This window comes from Ailuropoda melanoleuca, chromosome 9 (genome assembly GCF_002007445.2).
Source record: "Ailuropoda melanoleuca isolate Jingjing chromosome 9, ASM200744v2, whole genome shotgun sequence".
In the NCBI taxonomy this organism is placed as follows: domain Eukaryota; kingdom Metazoa; phylum Chordata; class Mammalia; order Carnivora; family Ursidae; genus Ailuropoda; species Ailuropoda melanoleuca.
In genome coordinates, this window is record NC_048226.1 from 100468152 (window position 1) to 100493600 (window position 25449).

At 44.3% G+C, this 25449-nt stretch overlaps 1 protein-coding gene across 9 annotated transcripts in view; it reads right to left on the bottom strand.

Moving 5' to 3' along the window:
* The window catches only part of TRAPPC9 (trafficking protein particle complex 9), a 601443-nt gene that overhangs the window by 496291 nt on the left and 79703 nt on the right, over positions 1-25449 (bottom strand). For all 9 annotated transcript variants that reach the window (XM_019801179.2, XM_034668653.1, XM_034668654.1 and 6 more), the window contains 2 exons: positions 18116-18237; positions 12194-12319 (listed from right to left, as the gene is read on the bottom strand). In XM_019801179.2, the coding sequence (XP_019656738.1) occupies positions 12194-12319; positions 18116-18237 (248 nt within the window). The remainder of the gene's footprint in view (positions 1-12193; positions 12320-18115; positions 18238-25449) is intronic.

The following is a 25449-nucleotide window of genomic DNA, read 5'->3' on the forward strand; positions in this document are numbered from 1 at the left end:
TATCAATGGATATAATTATGAACATGGCTCTTTCCTTTAAAAAATCTGTTTGGATATTTAAATGAGGCCTTGGGAAAAAGGCAATGTGTTTAGGGTCCAACATCCTGATTCAAAACCCTCTGAGGACCTTTTTGGATTGACTGTTCATTATTTCACCGAAAACACAATTTCTCATTCCAGGAGGATTTATATATTTCTGCCAGGAGTTTGTGGTCACTCTCATGCCAGGACAACTTTAAATTAAATCCTCAGTTTGGGTTGCTTTTTTTTCCTTCCAACAAGATTCAGAGTTTCCTTATTTTCTTGCTTTGAGGAGTGGGATTTTTTTTTTCCAGTTCACCCTTTCATTAAACATGGCTTGGGGGAGGTCTTGGCTTTACATATGTGTCTGCCATCCAATTCCCAATGGGGGCAGGCTGAAGGCTTACCTCCAGTCCCTCCTATATGGGCTGTTGAAACTGTGTTCCCAGAGCTATGTGGCATTTGCTGGCTTCTGAAGCTCACTTACCTTCCAGGATTCATGCTTTCTAGTTGTTTTGTCACCTGAGGATTTCCTCTTACTTTCCTGCTATACATTTTGAAAACTGGGGAAAAAAGTTTTATTTCTTAATCAGCATTTTTTTAAAAGATTTTATTTATTTACTTGAGAGAGAGAGAGCAGGACTGAGGGCAAGCATGGGGGAGGAGGACAGGGAGAGGGAGAAACAGGCTCCACACTGAGCAGGGAGCCCAATGTGGATCCTGGGATCATGACCTGAGCCGAAGGCAGGTGCTTAACCGACTGAGCCACCCAAGTGCCCCTTAATCAGCATTTTTAAGGAACACCTGCAAAGAGGGTTTTTGAGAGTTCCTGGACCATGATATTACCAAAACAGAAAATACACTAGTTATCTTCTGAACCTGTGTATTATGACATTTTTTCCGACTAAGACTTTTTTTTAATTAAAAAAAATAATTAAGGGGGTGCCTAGGTGGCTCAGCCAATTAAGCGTCTGCCTTCAGCTCAGGTCACGACCCCAGAGTGCTGGAATCAAGCCCTGAATTGGGCTTCCTGCTCAGCGGGGAGTCTGCTTCTCCCTCTCCCTCTGCCCTTCCCCTCCCCCAACTTGTGCTCTCTCTCTCTCTCTCTCAAATAAAAAAAATAAAATCTTAGAAAACAATAATAGGGGCGCCTGGGTGGCACAGTGGTTAAGCGTCTGCCTTCGGCTCAGGGCATGATCCCGGCGTTATGGGATCGAGCCACATCAGGCTCTTCCGCTAGGAGCCTGCTTCTTCCTCTCCCACTCCCCCTGCTTGTGTTCCCTCTCTCGCTGGCTGTCTCTGTCAAATAAATAAATAAAATCTTTAAAAAAAAAAAAAACAATAATAATAAAGGCCCCCAGTAGACACACGAAAAGATGCTCAACATCACTCAGCATCAGGGAAATGAAAATCAAAACTACAATGAGACATCACCTCACACCTGTCAGCATGGCTACAATCAAAAAGACATAAAATAACAGGTGTTGGTGAAGATGTGGAGAAAAAGGAACCCTCGTGCACTTGGTAGGAATGCAAACTGGTGCAGCCACTGTGAAAGACAGTATGGAGCTCCTTCAAAAAATGAAAAACAGAAATACCATATGATTCAATAGTTCTACCACTGGGTATTTACCCAAAGAAAACAAAACCACTAATTAGAAAGATATATGCAACTCTAACGTTTATTGCAGCATTATTTACAGAAGCCAAGATTTGGAAGCAGCCCAAGCATCCACTGATAGACACTTAAGGATAAGGACAGGATATGGATGGGGCGCCTGGGTGGCACAGCGGTTAAGCGTCTGCCTTCGGCTCAGGGCGTGATCCTGGCGTTATGGGATCGAGCCCCGCATCAGGCTCCTCTGCTGTGAGCCTGCTTCTTCCTCTCCCACTCCCCCTGCTTGTGTTCCCTCTCTCGCTGGCTGTCTCTATCTCTGTCGAATAAATAAATAAAATCTTTAAAAAAAAAAAAAAAGGACAGGATATGGATAATGGATAAGGAAGATACACACACACACACACACACACACACACACGATGGAATATCGTGCAGCCATAAAATAAAGATGGGATTGTGTCATTGCAACAACATGGATGGACCTAGAGGGTATTATGCAATCAAACTGAGAAAGACAAACACCATATGATTTCACTCATATGTGAAATCTAAAAAAACAAACCAAAAAAAACCAAAACGAAACAAAAAAGTGGAATCAGACCTATAAATACAGAGAACAAGCTGATGACTAGCAGAGGGGAGTGGGTGGGGTGATGGGAAAAATGGATGAAGGGGAGAGAGAGGCTTCCACTTACAGAATGAGTACGTCGTGAGAATACAAAGCACAGAAGAAGGAATATAGTCAACAACACTGTAATAGTGATGCATGGGGCAGATGGCGGCTACTTGTGGTGAGCAGAGCATAGCGTATGAACTTGTCAAATCACTATGCTGTACACCTGAAAGTAATGCAACATTGTGTGTCCACTACAGTCAAATTCTAAAAATTTATAGAGAAAAATAATAAAATAATTAAGGTCCCAAATAGGATAGAGACTTAAAGAGGCACACAAAATTAAGAAAGGGGCAAAGCCAAAAAATGAGAAAGCAATCTAGAAGGTTAATAAAATACATAGACTAGAGATGAAATCAGCAATTCTTAGAAATACCTAATCTGAACATGACAATGAGATAAGATGTCTCTCTTGTCAGGAAAATGACATAAACGTAAAGGAAAATAGAACATAAAATAAAAGCAATTAAATCAAAAACTAGAATTCTAAGTTAGGCAAATTACAGAGGGCTACAAACTACCTCGGCCTCCTTCCTAGAAAAAAGGCAGATTTGCTGGCTCTTACTTGTGTAACCTGAGTCTAGGCGAGGGCTGTACAAAGTGAGCGTACAAAGTAAGTATCCAGTTGTGAAATAAGTGATAAAGAAAGAAACATGGGGGCACCTGGGTGGCTCAGTCGGTTGAGTGTCTGATGCTTGGTTTCAGCTCAGGTGGTCATCTTAGGGTCGTGGGATCGAGCCCCATGTCGGGCTCCACACTCAGCACAGAGTCTGCTTGAGACTCTCTTTCCCTCTGCCCCCACTTGTGCCCACTCTCTCTCTCTCTCTCTCCCTCTCTCTAAAACAAATAAATAAAATCTTAAAAAAAAAAGAAAGATGAGTTTCAATGACAGAAATGGTAATACTGTTCACTTGTAATATAAAGTATGTCTTCACTTTCAGCGATCAGTACTGCAGGGTCCTCAGAGATGGAGGATTGTATGAAAATGCTCAGCTTGGGGACTGACGTCCTCGGTGAGCGCCACAGCTGCACAACGCTGCTCACCCGTGACACTTGATTAAGACGCTCCAAAGGCACGTCAACCTCCAGGCGCTCACAGCGGATCCAGGGCCGCGGGCCGCCTGCAGCCACGGGCACTCTCCCAGGACAGAGCACCATGCTTGCGCCTTCCGCTCCCTCACAGCCCATCTGTGGTCAGTGAGCAAGTCCCACCAGGTGTGCCTCCCTGAGAGCCGCTTGGGAACGCCTGCGTGGAGCCGGGTAACGGGCTGCACACGTGTCATCTCAAGGAAGCTTCACAACAATCCTGGGAAGTCGGGGCATCAGCAGTCCAACTGATGAGAGAAATGCTGCTTCCTTGAGTGAGCCGTGCGGCCACACTGCTGCTAAGTGGCAGAGTTAGGATGAAGACCCCCTGACGGCCAAACCTCAAAGCGGCCGCCTCTGCGCCAACCCGTCACCTCCTGCCAGCCTTCCACAGGCTTCCAGAAGAGTGATGCTTTACAGCACCATACGCCCTGGCTTAAAATCCCCAGTGACTGCACACGGCTCTGAGGCTAAAGCCGAAGGGGGATGGCACGCAGCCTGCACTGTCTCCTGCACCTCCCCGGCGCACGCCAGCCTCCCAGCCCCGGGTGCCTCAGCTTCTAGCAGCCACGTTCCTCCCGCCACGGGGCTTCCCACTCGCTTTTCCCTTGGACTGGAACTGGAGTTTTGTAAACCCTGGGCTGCCACGCAGGGGTACTGTACCCTGTAAATCTCAAACAGCGGACTCCAACGCCACCCTCTTCGGCACGGATCCAACGCTTACTCTCAGAAAAATGCTCTCAAAGGATGAACCTCAATCTTATTCTTTATGACTCCCCTTCCCTGAACTTTCATCAGTGCTTGTGGCTCTGTTTCAACAGATGACTGGCAAAGCATTTAGTAGGCTCACCGCAGCGGGCTGTGACGCGCAAGCTAGACCACGTCAGGAGTCGGCTCGGCTCACAACCGCAGCAACGCTACCATGGGGACGGTTCCCTCGTCCTCACGAGTGCTCCACCACCACTTACAGCTGTAGTGACTTAATCAACACAAGTGCTAATTAGCCAAGCTCCCCAAACATGACCCTCTTCAAAGAGTCACATGAATTAGGCTTCGAGCACAGCACTCTCACTAGAAATTTATTTTGAAACTAATAACCCTAGCTATTCTACACACCTGACTTAAAGCACCCGACTAAATACACCCAAAGTTTTGGTTTTTTTAAAGAAATTAAGATGAATCCATCCTGAATAAGCTCCCAGTATCATCCACACTGTGCCCCCTGCAGGGTCTGATTCAGGTAGCATAACCTGAATCTGGGAGTCTCGTTTACAAAATGGGGAGAGAGAAACTGCTGTGAATAGATTCATTTAACAAGTATAGATCCGGCACTTACTATGAATAAAATCTTAGAAATATACAGATAAACAAGACATAGTCCTGCCCTCAAGAAACGCAGCCTTTTCATTTACAATAGCATTAAAAAGAAAAAAATGAGATAAGTTTAACAAAAATGTGTAAGACTTGTACACTGAAAACAATAAGAGATCACTGAAGAAAACTGTAAAAGACCTACATATGGAAGACACCTCAGGTTCATGAGATGGAAGACAATATTAAGACACCAAAACTCCCCAAAGTGACCTACAGCTTCATCCTAATTCCTATCAAAATCCCAGCTGGCTTCCTTGGAGATACTGACCCGCAGATCCCAAAATTCACACAGAAGTTTAAGGGACCAGAATAGCCAACCCAATCTTGAAAAAGAAGACCAAAGCTTGAGGACTCACACTTCCCAACTTCAAAACTTACTACAAAGCTACCATAATCAAGTCAGTACAGTACTGGCGTAAGTATGGACATATAAATCAATGGAACAGAATTAAAAATCAAACCTTACGTGTACAATCAATTAATTTTCCACAAGGATGCCAAGACCACTCAGTGGAAGAAGAATGTCCACACGACAAACAGTTCTGGGACAACTGGGTATCTGCCTTCGACAGAATGAACTTGAACCCAACTGCATACCATAAAAATTAACTCAAAATGGATCCAAGACCTAAACACACAAACTAAACCTATAAACTTCCTACAAGAAAACAATCAATCTTCATGACGTTGGATTAGGCTGTGTTTTCCAAGATGCAATACCAAGGACATGAGTGATAAAAGAAACATCAGATAAACAGACTTCATTAAAATTAAAAACTGTGCTGCAAAGGACATCATCAAGACAGTGCAATGACCACCCACAGAAAGGGAGAACATTTTTGCAAAGCGCGTATCTGATAAGAGACTAGTATCCAGGATATATAACAAACTCTTACAACTTAACAGTAAAAAGAAAACAAAACCCAATTTAAAAATTGGCAAAGAATTTACATGCATTTACCAATAGCCAATAAGCATAACATCATTAGCCATCGGGTTAATGAAAGCTGAAACCAAAATGAGCATTTCATACCCAGCAGGATGGTCATAACGAAAAGATGGACCACAGCAGTCATCAGTGAGGATGTGAAGACGTGGGAACTCTCACACATTGCCGTACGGACAATGGTGCGGCTGCTGTGGAAAACAGTCTGGTAACTGCAGAACGTCAGACACAGAGCCACGGGATGACCAGCAGTGCCACTCCCAGGTATATACACCCAAGGGAATGGGAAACATATGTCCCTACAAAAACTTACACATCAGTGCTCACAGCAGCTTCATTCAGAAACAGCCAAAGGTGGAAACAACTCAATTTCCATCAACTGATGATAGAATAAACAAAACGTGGCATGTCCACACATTGTGGCACGTCCGCACGATGTGACATATCCACAGCTATTATCCAGCTGTGAAAAAGGAAGGAAGTACTGATTCCTGCCACCACATGGAGGAACCTTGAAAACGTTATGGTCAGTGAGTCAGCCAGACACAAAAAGACAAATACTGTCCTTTTAGGTGAAAAGTATATACGTGTTCGTTGTACTACTCTCGTGACTCTTCTGGAAGCTTAAAATCCTTCAAAATAAAGTGTACAATAGATTAAAAATACAAAGTCCTCACGGGAGGGCTTTAAAGATGAAATGCGGAAACGCACGTAGGGCTCTTGGTACGAGGCCTCGCACACCCGCACACGGTCACGGCCACAGGCACTCAGAGGAGCGGCACCAACGCCCGTGAGCGCTGCGCTCCTCACGGCGGTCTGCGCCTCGGCCCCCTGACACACGTTAGTGAGGGCCTGCTCTCCGACAAGCGTGCTTGGCCGGGGACTACGGAGACCGCTAAGACATGGCCCCGGCTCTGACTCGCGTGCGCTACCAAACTTTGTTATTTAAATGTATCACTTTAATATTCAGTTCCATTTTTAAGTAACTACTAGGGTAAGCAGCTTAGAATTTCAAAAGGCAGTAAGTGTCTGTGATTCTGTTTATGTATTTATTTACATTCTGCCTCATTCTAAAAAAAAATCTAAATCAACTTTTTAAACACAATTTAGCAACAACAACAACAAAAAGATAAAAATGAGGGTGAGGAGAAACTGAGGACGGAACAGACAGAACGAGGGGATGGAAATGATGAAAATGCGTGTGCCGAAGAAGGTGGATTTCCGTAAGGGCGACTGCAGACTCCAAGAGCTGAGGCAGGAGGACAGACCATGAGCTCCAAGAGCCCGGGTGCCCCTCCAAGATGAAGACCTACAGCACGGGGCACCCCCCACGAGGCAAGTCCTGGAACAGCCTTCCCATCCCGGAGCGCCTGTGCTGACTGAACGCGTGGGGCTGCGTGGGGCACCTGCTCTCACCCCCTCCCTTCTCCCCTCGGCGTGCTGGGCTCCAGCACAAGGACTGAGCCAGACCCTGTGGCTTCGCAGGCAGCTACTCACCTGAAGCCCAACTGGCAGCACAGACCCGCCCATCTGCTCCTTTCTCTACAGCTCTGAGGTTTCCTTCTATGCCTGCTCCCCACAAAACCACTCTCCTAAATACAAGAACGCCATGCCGTATCTTGTTCAACCAGACATTTCTCCGTTCCCTCTCTCCTTTCTGTTCTCAGTAAGGAACTCGACTTTCCTCCCTCCCCATGCAACCGTTTCCTTGCAACAACTATGAACTCCCCACACACCGTCCTGGAAGCCGGGTGCCCTGCTGCCGGGACTGACACGTCTGTCTTACCTAGGCTGTATCTTCACACTTCTCCCTCTATCGTAAAAAGCCTTTCCTGAATCTCCCCAAACCTCTGATCTTGAGCTTAATCTGACATAAAGTTCCGAGGTTACAATTATCATGTGCGTATCTACCAGCTTTTGCTGGGTTTCCTTAGCAACCGCTTCATTAAGGAACTGCAGCAAGAAGTTTAAAGAGGCTATTCTTATATCTGAACAGAGTTGCCCGCGTAAAATTTAATGGCTCGGAAGAGAAAATTAACCAGAGACAAAGAGGTCACAGATTGTAGTCAAGAGAATCATGAGCCAAAATGTTCTTAAATGGCCCAGAATCATTCCTGAACATCTGGTCTATAGCAGGCATCGGTGCTGGGATAAACATACACTGGTCCTACAGCATGCTCTCGTGTCTGCTAAGGTACGGGGCTTTTTCCAAGTTTTTCAAACAGTTTCTTACTACTACTTTCTCTTATTGTCACCTATCATTTCCTGTAAAAATAGTTCATTTTATAAAATATTACAATACTTCAAAAATAAATTCAAAATGGATGAAAGACTTAAATGTGAGGCAGGAAACCATCAAAATCCTAGAGGAGAACACAGGCAGCAACTTCTTTGCCCTCAGCCGTAGTAACTTCTTACTAGACGGGTCACCAGAGGCAAGGGAAACAAAAGCAAAAATGAACTCTGGACTTCATCAAGATAAAAAGCTTTTGCACAGCAAAGGAAACAGTTGACAAAACTGAAAGGTAACTTTCAGAATCAGAGAAGATATTTGCAAATGTCTTATCAGATAAAGAGCTGGAGCCAAAATCTATAAAGAACTTATCAAACTGCACACCCAAAAACAAACAAACAAACAAACAAAAAAAAAAAAAGGTTAAGAAATGGGCAGAAGACATTAACAGACATTTCTCCAAAGAAGACACCCAAATTGCTGCAGACACAGGAAAAGATGCTCCATGTCACTTGGCATTAGGGAAATGCACATCAAAACCACAATGAGACAATGAGATAGCACCTCGCACCAGTCAGGACGGCCAAAACGAACAAGTCAGGAAACAACAGATGTTGGCGAGGATGCGGAGGAAAGGGAGCCCTCTTACACTGCTGGTGGGAATGCGAGCTGGCGCAGCCACTCTGGAAAACAGTGTGGAAGTTCATCAGAAAGTTAAAAGTAGAGCCACCCTATGACCCAGCAGTTGTATTACTAGGTATTTATCCAAACGGTACAAAAATACAGACTGGAAGGGGCACCTGCACCCCAATGTTTACAGCAGCAATGTCCACAATAACCAAATTGTGGGGAAAGCCCAGATGTCCATTGAGTAATGAATGGTTAAAGAAGATGTGGTCTATATATATACAAAAGAATATTAGCCATCAGAAAGAATGAAATCTTTCCATTTGCAATGATGTGGATGGAGCTAGAGTGTATCATGCTAAATGAAGTAAGTCAAAGAAAGACAAATACCACATGATTTCACTCATGTGCAATTTAAGAAACAAAACAGAGGAACGTAAGGGAAGGGAGAAAAAAGTGAGAGGGCAGTGAATCATAAGAAACTCTTAAAGACAGAGAACAAACTGAGGGCTGATAGAGGGAGGTGGGTGGGGATGTGCTAGATGGGGGATGGGCATTAAGGAGGGCACTCATTGTGATGAGCACCGGGTATTACACGTAAGTGATGAATCACTAAATTCTACTCCAGAAACCAATACTGTATGTATGTTAACTAACAAAATTTAAATTTAAATAAGAAAAAAAATTTAAAAATAAAAAAATAAAAAATAAAAGATGTGCACTTATGTCCCCACTGTGAAAACAGCTGTTGTACCATGAAAGCCAAAACCCTCAACATCCACGCGCAAGGCCACTCTGGCTGCACCGGGCCCTCCCCCCACCTGCCCCAAGCACACGGCCTGCGGTCCCACGGCTTCAGGCCTTCTTGGTGACTCCCCCACCCCCCGTCCCCACCAGACTGTGACACCTGCAGAGCTGCCGCAGGGCAGATACCACGACAGTCCCGGACACAGCGCATCTCATCTAAACCAGTCCTTCCCGTCGCCGGGAGAGCTTGCTGTTCTACCATTTCACACACGGAGATGTTAAGAGAGGGGCGGAGGGATTTTGCTGGCGGTCACGCAGCTAATAAGGGGCAAGGATGGGGCGTGAGCCCAAGCCTGTCTGACGGCCCTCCAGGCCTGCAGGACTCCACCGCGTGAACTCCCATGAGGACCATCCCCCACGCACCTGATGAGCCCACGGTCTCCACGCTCACAAGGGCTGGCCCCTGCCTGCCTACAAAGTGGCTTCCCCTCAGGAACAAACCGCTCAGGCCACCAAGGGACTGCCACTCCACACTGAGTCTCTGTGGTGCTGTTTCCCTTACGCTAAATGGCCCAAACAACGCAGGATTTTTCTCTTTGTGGTTTATTTGTTGGTACTGGGTTTACTGGCTTTCCTCTGTTTCTATCTCTCCCTGAGGTGTCTTATTCGCTCCAGCAGCCTCCCTGCCCGTCTGAGCTGGGAATCATTGTGACGAGGGGCCTGAGGGGCAGTGAGGTGCTTCCCAGGGAAGAGAAGGGAGCACAGATCGGCCACACCACCGGCACAAGGGAGTGAAGCCAGAGCCCCTGTGCTTAAGTGTTACACTAAAATATTTATCACTTTATAGGTTATGCCTATAACACAGAAGGTATCAAAATAGGTAGGAGAAGGATACACACCAACCCAGAGACGTTCATTAGCTCCAGTTTTGTTTCTATTTATTTTATTCCTATTTTGAAAACAAAGAATCTTTTTTTAATCTTTTATTTTATTTTTTTAATTTTTTTAAATGTTTTTTTATTATATTATGTTAGTCACCATACAGTATATCCCCGGTTTCCGATGTAAAGTTCGATGATTCATTAGTTGCGTATAACACCCAGTGCACCATGCAATACGTGCCCTCCTTACTACCCATCACCGGTCTATCCCATTCCCCCACGCCCCCTCCCCTCTGAAGCCCTCAGTTTGTTTCTCAGAGTCCATAGTCTCTCATGCTTCATTCCCCCTTCTGATTACCCCCCCTTTCTTTATCCTTTCTTCCCCTACTGATCTTCCTAGTTCTTATGTTCCATATATGAGAGAAATCATATGATAATTGAAGAATCTCTAGTCAATATGGCAAAATATTAATGTGTTAAATCTGGATATAGAGGCCTGAGTGTCTTCTTATTCATATTTTTTAGGTGCCCACAATATAAAATGACTCTAGTCTCTCTCCCTTCTCCCAGCCCCTACCCTCCCTCTCGCCTGAGCCCCAGGCCCACATATCTAACAGGTTTTTCACTATATCCACCAGTGAACCTATCACCTTTCCCCCCAAAGCGTCCTCTGCAGCTCTCCCTCTCAGAGCACAGCATGGGCGTCATGGAGCCAGAGCCTGGGAGGCAGTCTGGCTGACCCTCCCCCGAAGTCCCCCATCATTCCCTTTGTACCACCCACGTGTGTACGGTCCGCTCCCTCTCTCCCTTCAGCACTGGAAGCACCCGTCTGCCCACCCGGCCCATCACTCCTCCCTACTCGAGACGAATGGGATCATACCACTCCCGTGCCTGTAAGGCCTTTCCTCTAAAACCCACTGTGCTTAGAATAAACTACAAACCCTTCCCCTGGCCAACAAGACCTCCAGCTCTGACCCGGGTCCCTCTCTCAAGCTCCCCCTCCAGACTGTCTCTACATGGTCCGGGTCCTTCCAGGGAACGCACTCTCTCTGGTTTCAGGCTCACTCCTGCTGAGCCATCTTCCCGGAATGCTCGGTTCCCACCTCCCCCTCTCCTGGCTATCTCCTATGCATGCTTCCCATCCCATCTTGAAGCTCACTGCCTCAGACAGCCCCGGGCCCCACACCCTCCACCACCACCAAACTAGCTTAAATCCATTTGCCACTTGCTCCCCGCCCCCTTTTTCTCACGCACCCCACCACGAAGGTCTATCTTTACCACAAAGCTGTCAGCTGGTAGAAGGCAGAACCTGCCTTCTCCACCCTTCCTTCCCACCCCCCACACAGCCTGCGCTCAGCAAAGAGCTACTGTGTAGCAGTCACCTGTGTTCCACTACCAGCCACAAGTCCTTAAGCAAGCTGCTGAACTCTGGAGACTTAGTTGCCGCGTCCATAAAAATCCAAGTTACACTAGCTAAACATCTCAAAGCTTTCTAGACTAGCAGCTTCGTGATTTTGCAGGAGCAATCTACATTAGGAGTTTTGATGGTTGCTTTAGTAAAATCCCATCTAGATGCAGACTGAGCAGCATTTGTTGAGTGCCTACTGTGTAACGTGAGCTGTACAAAGGACTTCCACAGACTTCATGTTCCAGAAACACACACAGGGTGACAAATGGCAGTCACATCCCAAGTGAAAAGAGTGAGGCAAGAGGCACAGAGCTCCTTCAAAGTCACAAAGCTGGTAAGAGGCAAAATGGTTTCTCCAATCAAGAAAAAATTTAAGGATAGAAACTGTGAGATTTTGAAAGTAAAGTATCATAATGTGAAGAAATAAAACAAGTAGCCACATTAATCAGGACATCAAGTTCTGGCTGCAGAGCTGGCACCGTGCCACACTGAGTCCCAGTGCAGCAGAGTCAGATGGGTTCGTGAGCAGAAGCTCCAAAGAGCTGCGCGAACTCATCCGCAAGCAGGACGCACACCCACCTGCCGAAGATTAATGTAAACGGCGTTCTGGAGAAACTCTGAGGCTTCCATGCTCCGCTTCTGGATGGCGAGGACACGCACAGCCTTGACACACGCTTCTAACTCAATCACTCCAGCGTTCTTGTACTGTAGGGAGGAAGGAGGAGCTTGTCAAAGGAAGAGCAAAGATTCTCTGCCGTACCGTGAAAGCCATACCATGGGGACTCCGGGACCCCACAGCGCACTTCCCCAAGCTCGGGGACCTGACAGTCCCCCCACGGTGCGGAGAGGGGGATGGAGGTTTGTGTTTGAGAAAGCCCATCTGTTATGGGGTCAGAGGAGGTTGGTGGATTGAACCCACAAATGCACAACAGCTGGATATTTTACAAAATTTCAAAATATTTTCAATGGATACTTGCCTCCATTTCCACTTAGCATCTCCCGTACTTTGAAACACCTTTAGACTCTCTCACACCTGCTGAAGTTGTAAATCCATTTGACTTTGCGCAAACATTCTAGCTCCCTGTATCCTTGTGTGCCCTCCACTTAAGTATTCCATGCCTTTCTGATTTGGTCTCCAAGTTACTTGGTCCTGCTTCTCAACTCGGAGATGAAGGACAAACGAAGACAGAGTAGACAGAAAAGCATTCCGGCCTTTATTCCCTACTTGATAGTAACACTGGCTGAGTGCTCTCAAGCCTCGCCTCCAGTGCTCACGGCTCTGCTGGAGGTAGCTTCCGGCCAGGAGAGCAGCCACGCACGTGGCTCGGAGGCTGGAGGAGGCTCCGAGGCGCCCCAGGCCCTCTCTCCAGCACCCTCTCCCCAGCGCTTGTGCCCCGCCTGACGCTACACTACGGAACTCTGCACGCTGACTGTTCTGCTGCCTGTTTTCTTCTCTAAACCTGTTTTGTCTTTTTTCCTAAGTTCCAGAGCTGGAGTGATTTTCAGTTGAGCTATCTGAAAAAACTTGCAGTTGAAGAAAAGGTTAACAGAGTTGAGTCCCTGTACACGAGTGCCCAAGGGTGAGGAGGTCCCTCACCAATACTCTTCAAGGGCATCAAACATGGGGAGCCGCCCCGTTCCATCACGTGTGTACTGAGAGTTCTGGAGGCCTGGCAGGCCTACCTGTCCATTTACCAAGTATGACAAAGCAAAGGTAGAATCGCTCTGCTTCTTACTAATTTTTATAAGGTAGAAAAAGAAATCGTACAGAAGGGCAGGCCTCCATGTTCCCCTCTTTTCAAATATGTGACATGTCTACAATTCATGATATATTACAACAATTATCAGACACAATCATAAAAAGAACTATACCTACCTAACCACCAACTCTGAGGTCAGAAATCTACCAATTTTTAAACATCATTTAACGACAACAACAAACTAACATAAAGACTTTATTCCACTGAAATTAAATAACTTCTTTTCCTTCAAAACCCTTAAAACTTCCATTTAGGTGAGAATAAGAGTCAACTCTATCTTTTCACATAATTTATGTTACATTTACATATTTTTAATTATATTACAAAGAGATTTAAACTGCGATCATAAAAAATTTTTCATACATTAGTAGAAAGGTATCCATAATCAGCGGGGATTAGGAAAAGAAAGGACAATTACTAACTGCCTACGTACCTAGTCTCCCATAAGCATTTTCCTGGAACAAAAGCACGGGGATCAAGACCCGTTCTCACTAGTAGGTCCTTGGTAATTACCCACCAGCACAGGTCCCCGCATAGAATGATACAAGCAATTCTTCAGGAATTGGCTCATTCAATTCTAAAACAAAAACCCTTAAACAAATATTACCCTTATTTTAGGTCCCAAAATGAGACCTAAAAAAAGTAAAGTTTCTGGCCCAAGGTTACAAAGCTAGTAACTGGTGGAGGCAGGATTTGAACTCAGGTCTGTCTGACTCCAAAACTACGGTGGCAATATCATTCCATTAGGGACAAAGTGACCTTCTCTGCAGAGGCCACCCGAACATAGCTAGAGGCAGGTGAACACCGAGAACTCTGGCCAACACTGTAACTCAAGCAAGGAGGGTCCTCTGCCTCCCCATCCAGCTGCCTTTTCATCTGTGCGCACAAGACACAAGACCTAGCTTCTGGTCCAAATAATGCCACTGCCTGACTTTGATAGAGTCACCTAACCTCTCTGGACTTCAGCAACTCAGCTATGGAAAGGTATGGGGCCATACATTCTCTAAGGTTCCTTCCAACACCAGTATCTCAGCAGAAGGTCTGTGTCTCTAGTCACCGGTTCTAATACGAAAGAATTTCCTGGGCCACGAATCAGAAATCTAATAAAAAAATCATTCGTGAAGCCACCAAGGGTCTGCTTAAGAGAGTTTGCAATCACTCGCAGTGAGTGAAAGCCAAAGGTGGTGCTTCTCCCTCAGGAAGCGGGAGGTAGCCTGATGAGTGTGTGTGTGTGTGTGTGTGTGTGTACACGAATCAAATACTCTCAGATCTGGGCAGCGCACAAATATTCTTGGACCGCTGTCACTTCATGGTGGTGGTGGACATAAGAGGAAAGAAAAGGAGCAAAGAAGTAAATGAAGCAAACAAATGAAAATACAGCCAGAGAGACAGCAAGACACCCATTTGCCGTATTTGTGTCCCCTACACAACATGAGGAACTGGTTTCTCCCAGGCGTCTTGCTGAACATGTATTCAACCAGGGAAGGAGAGACGGTGACCAGTTCTTCATGGAGCAATACGAATGAGCCTGCCACTGTCGTAGGCATTAATAGATACAAACTGTTTACCCCGATTGAAAGGGCGATGCAGCAGGGCTTCATGTCACCACCAGAGAGAAAAGGAACCTGAGCTGAAAGAGAGCAAATAGCTGCACTGAAGTCAGACAGCCAGGAGACAGGGGAGGAGAGCCTCAAACCCAGCTCCTCTACTCTTTCCACTCGCGGGACTGGAAAACACATCACCCATGGCCACCTGACACCCTGCTGCGCTCACGGCAGACGCGTCTCGAATCCTTACTGACTCAGTGCTGCGGGGAGCCACTAGCTTTCAGTGAGACCTGGCTGGGGAGGTGGCACACACCTGCCATGCCCACAGGGCTCTGCCACAGAGGAAGGAGAGCCTGGGTCCTGCGCACGGCCAGAGCTTCCTTCCCTGCCCTAACCTGGGTTCCTCTGTTTCTCCAGTCCAAAGCACTCACTAAACTGCTAGAAGCAGTTCTACAAGCCACATGACTTTTCTCCATCTGTCTGCCCACCGACAGAACCTAGCTATGATCACTTTGATAATCTTGGAAACAATTAAAAAGACAGAAAAGCAAGGACTCTGGAGAAAGTACTTAATACCTACAATTTTTATCTAGCCACTTACAAAATGAGTATTGAAACACCAATCTGCCTTTCTATGTATCAGCTATAAGCAGTTCAAAAATATAATGACAAAAAAATCTCACCCACAAAATTAACAAAAACAATAACTAGGAATAAACTTAAAAACAAGCTCACGTTCTCGATGAAGACAACTGGAACTTTATCGTGGGACTTAAAATAAGATGTTAATAATAATGCAGAGATGTTAACATATTCTATAGAAAAAAGTAATTTTGTAAAGATATAAGTTCTCCTAAAAATAATTCAAAACTTATTGCAAGCCCCATGAAAATTCCAATCTAGTTTTTTGTTTTTTTGTTGGGTTTTTTTTTTTTTTTGGTAACTTGAACAAAATATTTCAGAATTCTTTAGGAATAATAAAGTCAAAATACTAGCCAAGAAAATCTGGGATCAGAGGAAGGAATTTTAAAGAAAAGAAGACACCCTATAATATATTAAATAAACTACACGAAATAAAATATCGGGATGCGAGACTAAGAAAAAAATTTGTAAAAAGGTCAGACTTAGACTCTAATAAATGAATAAGCAGGATTTCAAATCAGAGAGAAAAGGTATGAATTCAGTAAGTCATGGCAGAACAATCAGTAACCTGGAAAAAATAAGTGATATTGCTGTGTCACAGTGTACACAAAATAAGTACAGGTAAGGAGATAACTATTTTAAAATGCTAACAACAGGGGCCCCTTGGTGGCTCAGTGGATGAAGCGCCCAGCTCTTTTTCGGCTCAGGTCACGATCTCAGGGTCATACAATCAAGCCCGGCATCAGGCTCCACACTCAGCACAGAGTCTGCTTGGGATTCTCTCCCTCCCCTCTGCCCCTGCCCCTGCTCGTGGGTGCATGCATGCATGCTCTCTCTTTCATTAATTAATTAATTCTGTTTAAAAATAATAATAAAAAGCTGGTTAAATAAATAATTCTACCCCTTTTCATCTCTATTGGAGAAGGAATTTGAGGAGTAACTTGAAAAGAATTTATGATAAATGTAAATGTCACGTCCAGTGATTAAATTCCCAGAAATCTTAACTAAAGGAATAATCACACAGGAACACAAGAATAGGGGCACCTGAGTGGCTCAGTTGGTTAAGCATCCAACTCTGGGTTTCAGCTCAGGTCATGATCTCAGCGTTGTGAGATCCAGCCCCGCCTGGGGCTCTGCGCTCAGCACAGAGTCAGCTTGAGAATTCTCTCTCCCCCTCTGCCCCTCCCCTCACTCTCTCTCTCCCCCCCTCTGCCCCTCCCCCTCCCTCTNCCCCCTCCTCTGCCCCTCCCCCCACCTCGTGCTTGCTTGCTCTCAAATAAAGAAAATCTTAAACACAGGACACAAGAACGCATGTATGAAGATGTTCACTGCAGCACTGCTTTCCTAGCAGCAGGAAGTGAGAGCCTGAGTGTCCATCCGAGGACGACGGTGAAGCAAGCGCAGCGAGCTGTGGGCTCTGCAGGAGCAGGCACGTCTTGCTCTAGGTGCTGCCCGCTCCCTGTGCTGGGTTCAGGACGGTCTCACGGAAAGGCCAGCGTGAATAAATGACCACGTCCACGTGTTAGAGGACCTCCCACCCTATCTGCAGAGGGCAGCTGCCTGCAGCGGGAAGACATCCATGACGTACCTCTCGGGGAACGAGGCAAGCAGCAGCAGAACAGGCGCAGGACAGCCTCGTTTTCCTAAATAAGAGATACATGCACGCACGCACACAGGCTTCACAGGCCTGAGGGTCACGAGAGATACGTACCCGACTGTGCACACTCCTCAGTCTAAGAAGTAAGGGGGAGGGGGCGGGCGGCTCCCACCTGCTGCTGCAGCCACACCCCTGCACAGCTGGAGTTCTCATCCTCAGTACTTCAGAAAGTATATTTGAAATTTAAATTCTTTTTTAAATCCAGAGTAACAAGAATGGTGTACCCAGAAGACGGAATGCTAGGCACATCATTAAAAAGCACGCCACGGAAGATTTAACCACACAGAGGAACACATGATGCGCCGAATAATAAATGCAGGTCTCCACACAGTGAGCCCAGAACACTCGCCATGTTTTACGGTATCAGCAATATACACTGACAAGAAGACCAGAAAATAGATACTTAAGTGTGAAAATGACTATCTCTGAGTAGTGGGGCTATGATAGTCTTTTTTCCCCTTTCTCCAAATATTAAATTAAATATACATTATTTTGAGGGATGCCTGGGTGGCTCAGTCGGCTGAGGCCTGCCTTCAGCTCAGGTCACGATCCGGGGTCCTGGGATCGAGCCTCACATCAGGCTCCTTGCTCAGCGGGGAGCTGGCTTCTCCCTCTGCCTGCCATTCCCCCTGCCAGTGCAGACGCGCGCTCTCTCTCTCTCTCTCTCTCTGACAAATAAAATCTTTTTAAAAAATTAAAATAGAAATAAATATACATTATTTTAAATCAGAAATAAAAATATTTTTAGGTATATTGTATTATGCATTAGGGAGTAATACACGAATACTTACAGAACCAAATAACTGGGAGATACTGTCCTATTTCACGGTGTAAACCAGGAGCTCCTAGTTAACCAACACAATTATGTAAGGGGTTTATGAAGCAGTAAAATCACCTTGCTGTAATAGGAAATGGCCTCCTTATACTTGTCAATTATGTCCTCAGGACTAAGACAGTTCTTAGCACGTCCGATTTCAGCACTGGTGTCGGGATTTATGCCATTGCTCGTGAGGGCACCTGCAAACCAAAAGGAAGAAAAGAAATAATCCTTTGCTTTTTCTGTCTTCTTTGTTTCTTTGAAAGGGGGGCACAAATAGTATAAAACTTAAATACTCCCCCCCTGCAGTTTAAATTCTTCCTAGCTTACATGTCCCCCGTAAGTCTTACCATCAAAGCCCTGTAGTAAATAATTAACTCAGGTAAGTTTTCCTCTTTGTTGAAACCTACTAGAGAACATGGGGTGCATTATATAAAAGTAACATGTCCGTAGTAACTAGCTTAGCCGTCTTGAAGATGACACAGCCGGCGCGCATTACCTCGCGGCTCTAAGCTGAGCATTAGCAGGCGGACACACGCGTCCTCAAACGAAGATAAACTACATGAAAGCATTTTCCAAATCATCCAGCACGAAAGAAATATAACTGACAAACGCTAGTGTGCTGTCTGTGGCTCCCATTTTCTATTTCTGGCCAACCTCTGTCACTAAGCGGAACCGCCAAATTCCCCCAGCCATCCGACTCACGTGGGGAGGAGTTCTGGAGAAATCTCCATTTACAAAACATAACCAACTACATATGGAACTCTGACAGGGGAGAAAAAAAGATGAAATAGTTTTTGATTTCAAAGAACACAAAAAATACTCTCTTAAGCCTCAGTAACAGGAAAAGCTGGGCTCCTGCTAAGCCCCTTATTTATCTCCCGGACAAATCCCATCTTCCCGACACCTGCTGGGGGCTCAGGCACAAGGCTGCTGCTGATCCTTATAACCCACAGGGCCCAGGTGTGCACCTCGCCGCCCGTAACACACATGCCAGCTCGTCTCCTACCCTCGCTTCTCATCTTGGCCCAATTTCCTCTCCTGCTTACTGGGTATTTTCCTACTCTGTAAGCTGCCTTAAATGCTTTTGGGAACACGACAGAAGAACAAATGCATAGACAGACAGATGAGCGCGTGGCAGATGGACAAACAGAGACTCCAAGAAAGGGGAAACAGTCTCCTGTGCAAAACCCTCCTCTAGCTAGGGAAGACAGAGCCACAAGAGGGAGCCACGAAGAGGCAGGTGGCTTGGGATCTTGTTTCCTCCAGATTTTGTGAAAATCACAGCAAAGGATGAGAGGATAGAACTATAAATAATAAGAGAAAAGGGCATGCTTGAAAAAACCTAAAATGTATACCTTTTTAAAGAACAGATTCAAATCATCAAGGCCTGATGACACAATCCTCACAGAACTGAGAATTCCATCTCTAAGCCACAAGCATCCCTTCAGAGCAGGGAGAGTGTACACAGAGTGCTTACGACACCACTGGAGCCAAACAGACATGATTCTGCACGTAGAAGGACCCGGCACATGTGCTAAGGACTTCTTCCCATGCTCTCCCTCACAGCCCCCAGCCACGTTACGAGGGAGGCTCCAAGTGTACCTCGTTCCTGCAGCTGAGGAAACAAGTCCTGGGAAGGCTAAGTAGTCTTGCTAGTTTTCAGAACTGCACAGCTAGTGACTCCAGGGTAGGATTCAGACTTGGGCCTTCATTTTTCACCATCATACCACTATGATTTGTGTGTTTTTCGTGCATGTAATACATTTGTTTTTGGCTAAAAGAATACTTAGCAAGTGTATAGGCAGTCTTGATTTATCTAACAGGCTCTAACAATTTATCTTTCTATCACTGACTTTCACTTTTTTCCCTTGAAGAAAGGAAGGGAAACCTACCAGGGGCCAGAGTGAGGTGGGTCCTTCATTCTTCATGGTACCTCCTCTCCTCCAAACTGCATGATCGAGAAGTCCCCACCGAGGGAGAAGGAGCAAATGCCCCCCCACCTTTAAAGAAATGGCACCAGTGATAACAAGGGTTCACTTAAGGATTAACTTAAACGCCAGCACTGAGGCTGGGGGACACGCCGCAGGGTCAGAATAACCCAGAACAACACAACGTGTCGGAAATAAACAACAACAGAGCTCACGAGAGAGCTTATGGGTCATAGTGATTTCATTTCATTCAAGAAAAGAAAAACAAGCTCTAAAAAACTAGTATGCAATAGATTCGATCTTTCTTGACATGTACAAAGTGTTGACAGCCCACATGTAATGTTAGTGTGAACCAGTGAAACAAGGAGTCATCAAGACCACAACCTTGAGTCCACAAATAGGAAAAATCAATGAAACAGGCAGGCTGACGGCCAGGCAGGAGGGAAGGAAAAGAGAGGACACAGTTAAGAAGTGGAGGGAAAGTTCGGAAAACAGCATCATCACAATGGTTCTCAGGCATCCATCCAACAATCATTCATTCATTCAAGAGACAGACAGAGAGTTACCAAGTCCTCTTACGAGCAAGATGGCACACAAGGCAATACACAGAGATGAAACAAAGCAGAAGTAAGAGGGCATAAAGCAGAGACAAACGAGGCAGGAGAGAGACAAAACCAGGAGAGAGAGGAGCAGCAACAGGGTTTAGAGAAGGCAGGCACCCACTGGTGTGGCAGTGAGCCCAGCAGCAGCGGGCAGGCTGGCACTGCACTGGCTCACTCACATCCGCTTTCCTGATGAAAAATCAAGCCCCTGCCACACGGTGCTCCTAGCTCCGTCTGCAGAGGGCCAGCAAGGAAGACAGTGCTGCCGACAGGTCTGGATGTGAGACTGGGCACCTCGAAGACTGGGGCAGAGATGTAATTTTCGATGAACGGTACTGAGACACCTGGCCATTTGGAAACAGATCAGAACAGACCCGTACCTCACACCAAACACAAGAAGCAACTCCAAATGATCTAGGATCTATATGTAAAACAGAAAACCATAAAAGAAGTTCAAGAAACATGGGTGAGTTCCTCTAAAACCTGGATATAGGGAAAGGCTGTCTAACTATGATGTGAATCCAGCGCAATTTTAAAAAGTGATAAATTCAATTATGTAAAAATACAGCAAAAATACCACAAAGCCAAAACATAAATGAAGATCTGAGAGAAAATATTTGCAATATATATAACAAAGGGCTAAGAGCTTTAATACATAAAGAGGTCATAAAAATTGAGAAAAAGCTAAAATCCAATAGAAAAAAAATGAGCAAACGATATGAGCAGATAATTCACAAAAGAAAAATATAAAGACGGCCCTCGCCAATTAAAAAGCTGTTGAACGTCACCTACTGTATATCTAGTTGGTCAAATGTAAAAGCGCAACAATGAGTTGGTAACAAACCTGTAGAGAAAAGGCACCCTCGCACATGGATCATGTGAACGCAAAACGCTACGACTCTATGGAGAGAAATGTGGCAAAATCTAATAAAATTGTGTCTACATATTTTTTTAACCTTTTGACCCAGGAACTCCATTTCTAGGAATTTACGCTGAAGACCCCATACCAACAACAGAGAAATACATGTGTGTGAGGTCATTCACTGCAGCATCACTTGTCAGTACAAACGACTGGGAACAAAATGTCCATGCAGAATATGGCATGCGCTACACACCTGTGAAAATGGGTGGGGAAGGTCCCCATGACCTGACAGAGACTGACTGCCAGGATATGGGGCAAACATGACAGAACAAAAAAAAAGCCAAATATAAAGAACGGGTGTAATATGCTACCTTTTGCACAAGAAATAGATTTAAGAACATCTCGTTTTTTCAACAACAACAAACAAGCAAGCAAACAACCCCACCAGAGTGAAAAACCAGGAACAGATGAGATCAGTCCCCTGCAAAGGAAGATGGGAATGAGGGAAGAGGGCTAAGAGAGGCAGTGACCCTTCTCTGGGTATAACTTTTTGTATAGTTTTGACTTTTGGAACCATTTTCATGTTCTATATAGTAAAAAAAAAAAAAAAAAAATCAATCAATAAAGATGGGGGAAGCCTATAATGGCATACAAACAGAAACAAATGAGTCTACCTACACTTCCAATAAATAACAGAATTACCTTGACAGGGAAGATTAAAGGACAAGCCCAATCAACTTCTGTTCACGGTACCTTGTGTATTTATCCTCGGTATAAAGACAGAAAGGGCACATACAAGTCTTAAATTCTACTTAAAGGTTTGTTTTTATAGTGACATTGCTTAGTAATTCTGAAACTACTTTCTGTATACTGTAGGGCTGAGAAAATGAGTAAATATATTGATAACACCGGGAGCCCGATTTCTCACTGTTAGGGAAGGAAGATATAAATACAACACAGAGAAAGAGTGGAAAAACCCCTGAAGTTTTGTATCGGAATTAGAGATAGGAGAGTATGAACTCCAGATAACAGTATGAACTTCTAAAAGGGCCTACAAGCGATGGCATACTCAGCGCCCGATTTTGGCTTCTAAATATCATTTACCAACGAAAGGAACTAGAACACTGGAGAGGGATGTCTGATTCCAAAGCTGGGACAGGGAAAGTACAAAATGAACATAAATATCTCCATCCAGAAGGTAAAGAATGGCTCAAAAACTGATGAGGAACACATCAGAGGATACAAGAGCCAGCTTGAAAGGGCTCCCACTGGCCAAAACTAGCCAGTGGACTGCAAAATGAAGAATGAAAGCCATGGACTAGAACCCACTGAATAAAATAAAGATCCTTAAGTCCACAGTAATGATGGATGTATGGATGGGGGGACAGACAGGAGGGAGGGAAGCTCTTACTTGTATGAGAATGTTAACCAGTAAATGGATAAGTAATGATGAAGTCAGACCATCAACTTTTGGCAACCATCAGCTGACTCAGGCAAAAATCTTCAGTGAATGTCAAATCTAGTAGGTACAAGTTTGATGAGAAACAGGATATTTATATGGTCTCCAAGTATTTTCCCACAATTTATTAGTTACAAAAAGGAAAATAGTTAACTTTACACTGGAGAAACCCAGCCAACTCCGCTGTAGCCGACAAAGTGATCGCCAGTAATGGGAGAAACCAACCTCACGTGCTTCCTGACACAACGCAGTAAAGACACAACATCACTTATCCTGTGTGCTCCAGCAGAATGCATAACAGCATCATCACGAAGCAGGCAAACCCAGACTGAGGAACATTCTATAAAATAAATGGTATTCTTCAAAAATATCAGTATCACAAAAGACACAGAAAAGCTGAGCAACTATACCAGGTTAAACATCACTAAATGATGTGGAAACTAAACGCAAGGTGTGATCCTGAGCTGGATCCTGGCTCTAGAAATAGAACTGCTGCACCAGGACAGTTAGGAGAATTGAGTAGATAAAGGTATTCTATCGGTTTTAAATTTCCTGATTTTAATCACCATACTATGTTTTTGTACGTAAATGATCTTGTCCTTAGGAAATACACACTTAGGAATTCAGGGCAGGGGCATCAGTTCTGCAACTTACTCTCAAATGGCCCTAAAAACTGTATGTAAACACACAGAGTTCAAATAATAAAGCAAATGATAGTCATGGATGAAGAGTATACCAGAGTTCTGTGCACCATTCTTGAAACTTTAATTTTTGGAAGTTTCAAGTTATTTCAAAATCAAAAGTTAAAAAAATTAGAATTGTGGGGGCGCCTGGGTGGCACAGTGGTTAAGCGTCTGCCTTCGGCTCAGGGCGTGATCCTGGCGTTATGGGATCGAGCCCCACGTAAGGCTCCTCTGCTATGAGCCTGCTTCTTCCTCTCCCACTCCCCCTGCTTGTGTTCCCTCTCTCGCTGGCTGTCTCTATCTCTGTCAAATAAATAAATAAAATCTTTAAAAAAAAATTAGAATTGTGGTAAACTCAATCATAGAACAAGTCTATTAAACACAGAATGTGGGGCACCTGGCTGACTCAGTGAGTAGAGCATGCAACTCCTGATCTCAGCGTCATGATTTCAAGCCCCACACTGGGCACAGAGGTTACTTGAAAATACATACATACATACAGACATACATAAATCCTAAAAACATCTTAATTTAAAAAACAAAAACAAAAAAATAGTATGTGTTTTTGCAAATATAAGAGTACTGAAACATACACCTTTGGGAATATAAATGAAATTGGAAAAGACAAAGTACAGACTAGGATCATAAGCCACAAGTAGAATGGTCATTCTTTCACTCATAACCCCACTGTGTTCCTCCAACAAGCCAGCACTGGGCTGGGTGCTGGGAATGTGGTATCACAGCGGTACACAGTGCTGTGCAGCCACAGAGGCACTATGATCAAAGGGACACCATGACAGCTGCCAAACCCTTCATTATGAACCAAGGCTTGCACGAGGGTCTAATTTCTTTTCCCTGAAAAAAATAAAACCCTGGAATAAGACTGGAGATGTATCTTCAAGAGAATAGAGAGAAATCAACTCAGGAAGAAAAACGGAAGGAATTGTGGTTTTTAAACAAACTAAAGGAAGTTGGAGGAAGCATGGTAAAAATCCTATAGCAGAAATAAAATAAGAACAGGAGACTTCAACGAGTGGAACTAGCAGCCATCTAGAGCACTCCACCCAATGAGAGCAGAATACATATTCTTCTCAAGCATACATGAAACATTCTCCAGGACAGACAAGCTAAATCATAAAACATATCTCAAAAATTTAAATGAACTAAAATCACACAAAGTATGATCTCTAACTGCAACAGAATTATATTAGAAATCCACAACAGATGGAAATTTGGGGAATTTACAAATATTTGCAAATTAAATAGCACACACCTAAATAGCCAATGTGTCAAGGAAGAAATCACAAGGGAGATTAGAAAATAATTTGAGCCAAATTAAAACAAAAGCACAATATACCAAAAATGGGATGCAGCAAAAACAGTGCTTAGAAGGAAATTTATAGCTACAAATACCTACTTTTTAAAAAAAGATCTCAAGTCAACAACTAAGAAACTAGAAACTTAACAGCAAACTAAAATCAAAGAAAGAAAATAATAAAGATTATAATCTTTATTATCAAAAATAAATGAAATGGATAATTTTAAAAATGAAGAAAAACCTACAAAACTAAAAGTTGGTTCCTTAAAAAAAATCAATAAAATTGACAAAATATCCAAAAAAAAAAAGGACAGAGCAGTCACATTACTAAAATCAGGGCTGATTTTTCTACAATGAACATGACTTTTACAATAAAGAAATATAAGGTATTTTTTAAAACATGCCCACCCACTCATTTAAAAAAATGCCTTAATTACAAAGAAATAAACAAATACCTAGTGAAAAATAATTACCAATAAACAAGAGTACACTTAAGTTATCATAAATTGAAAACTTAAAAGTACAAACACATGAAGTTTCTAGGGAGATTTATACAG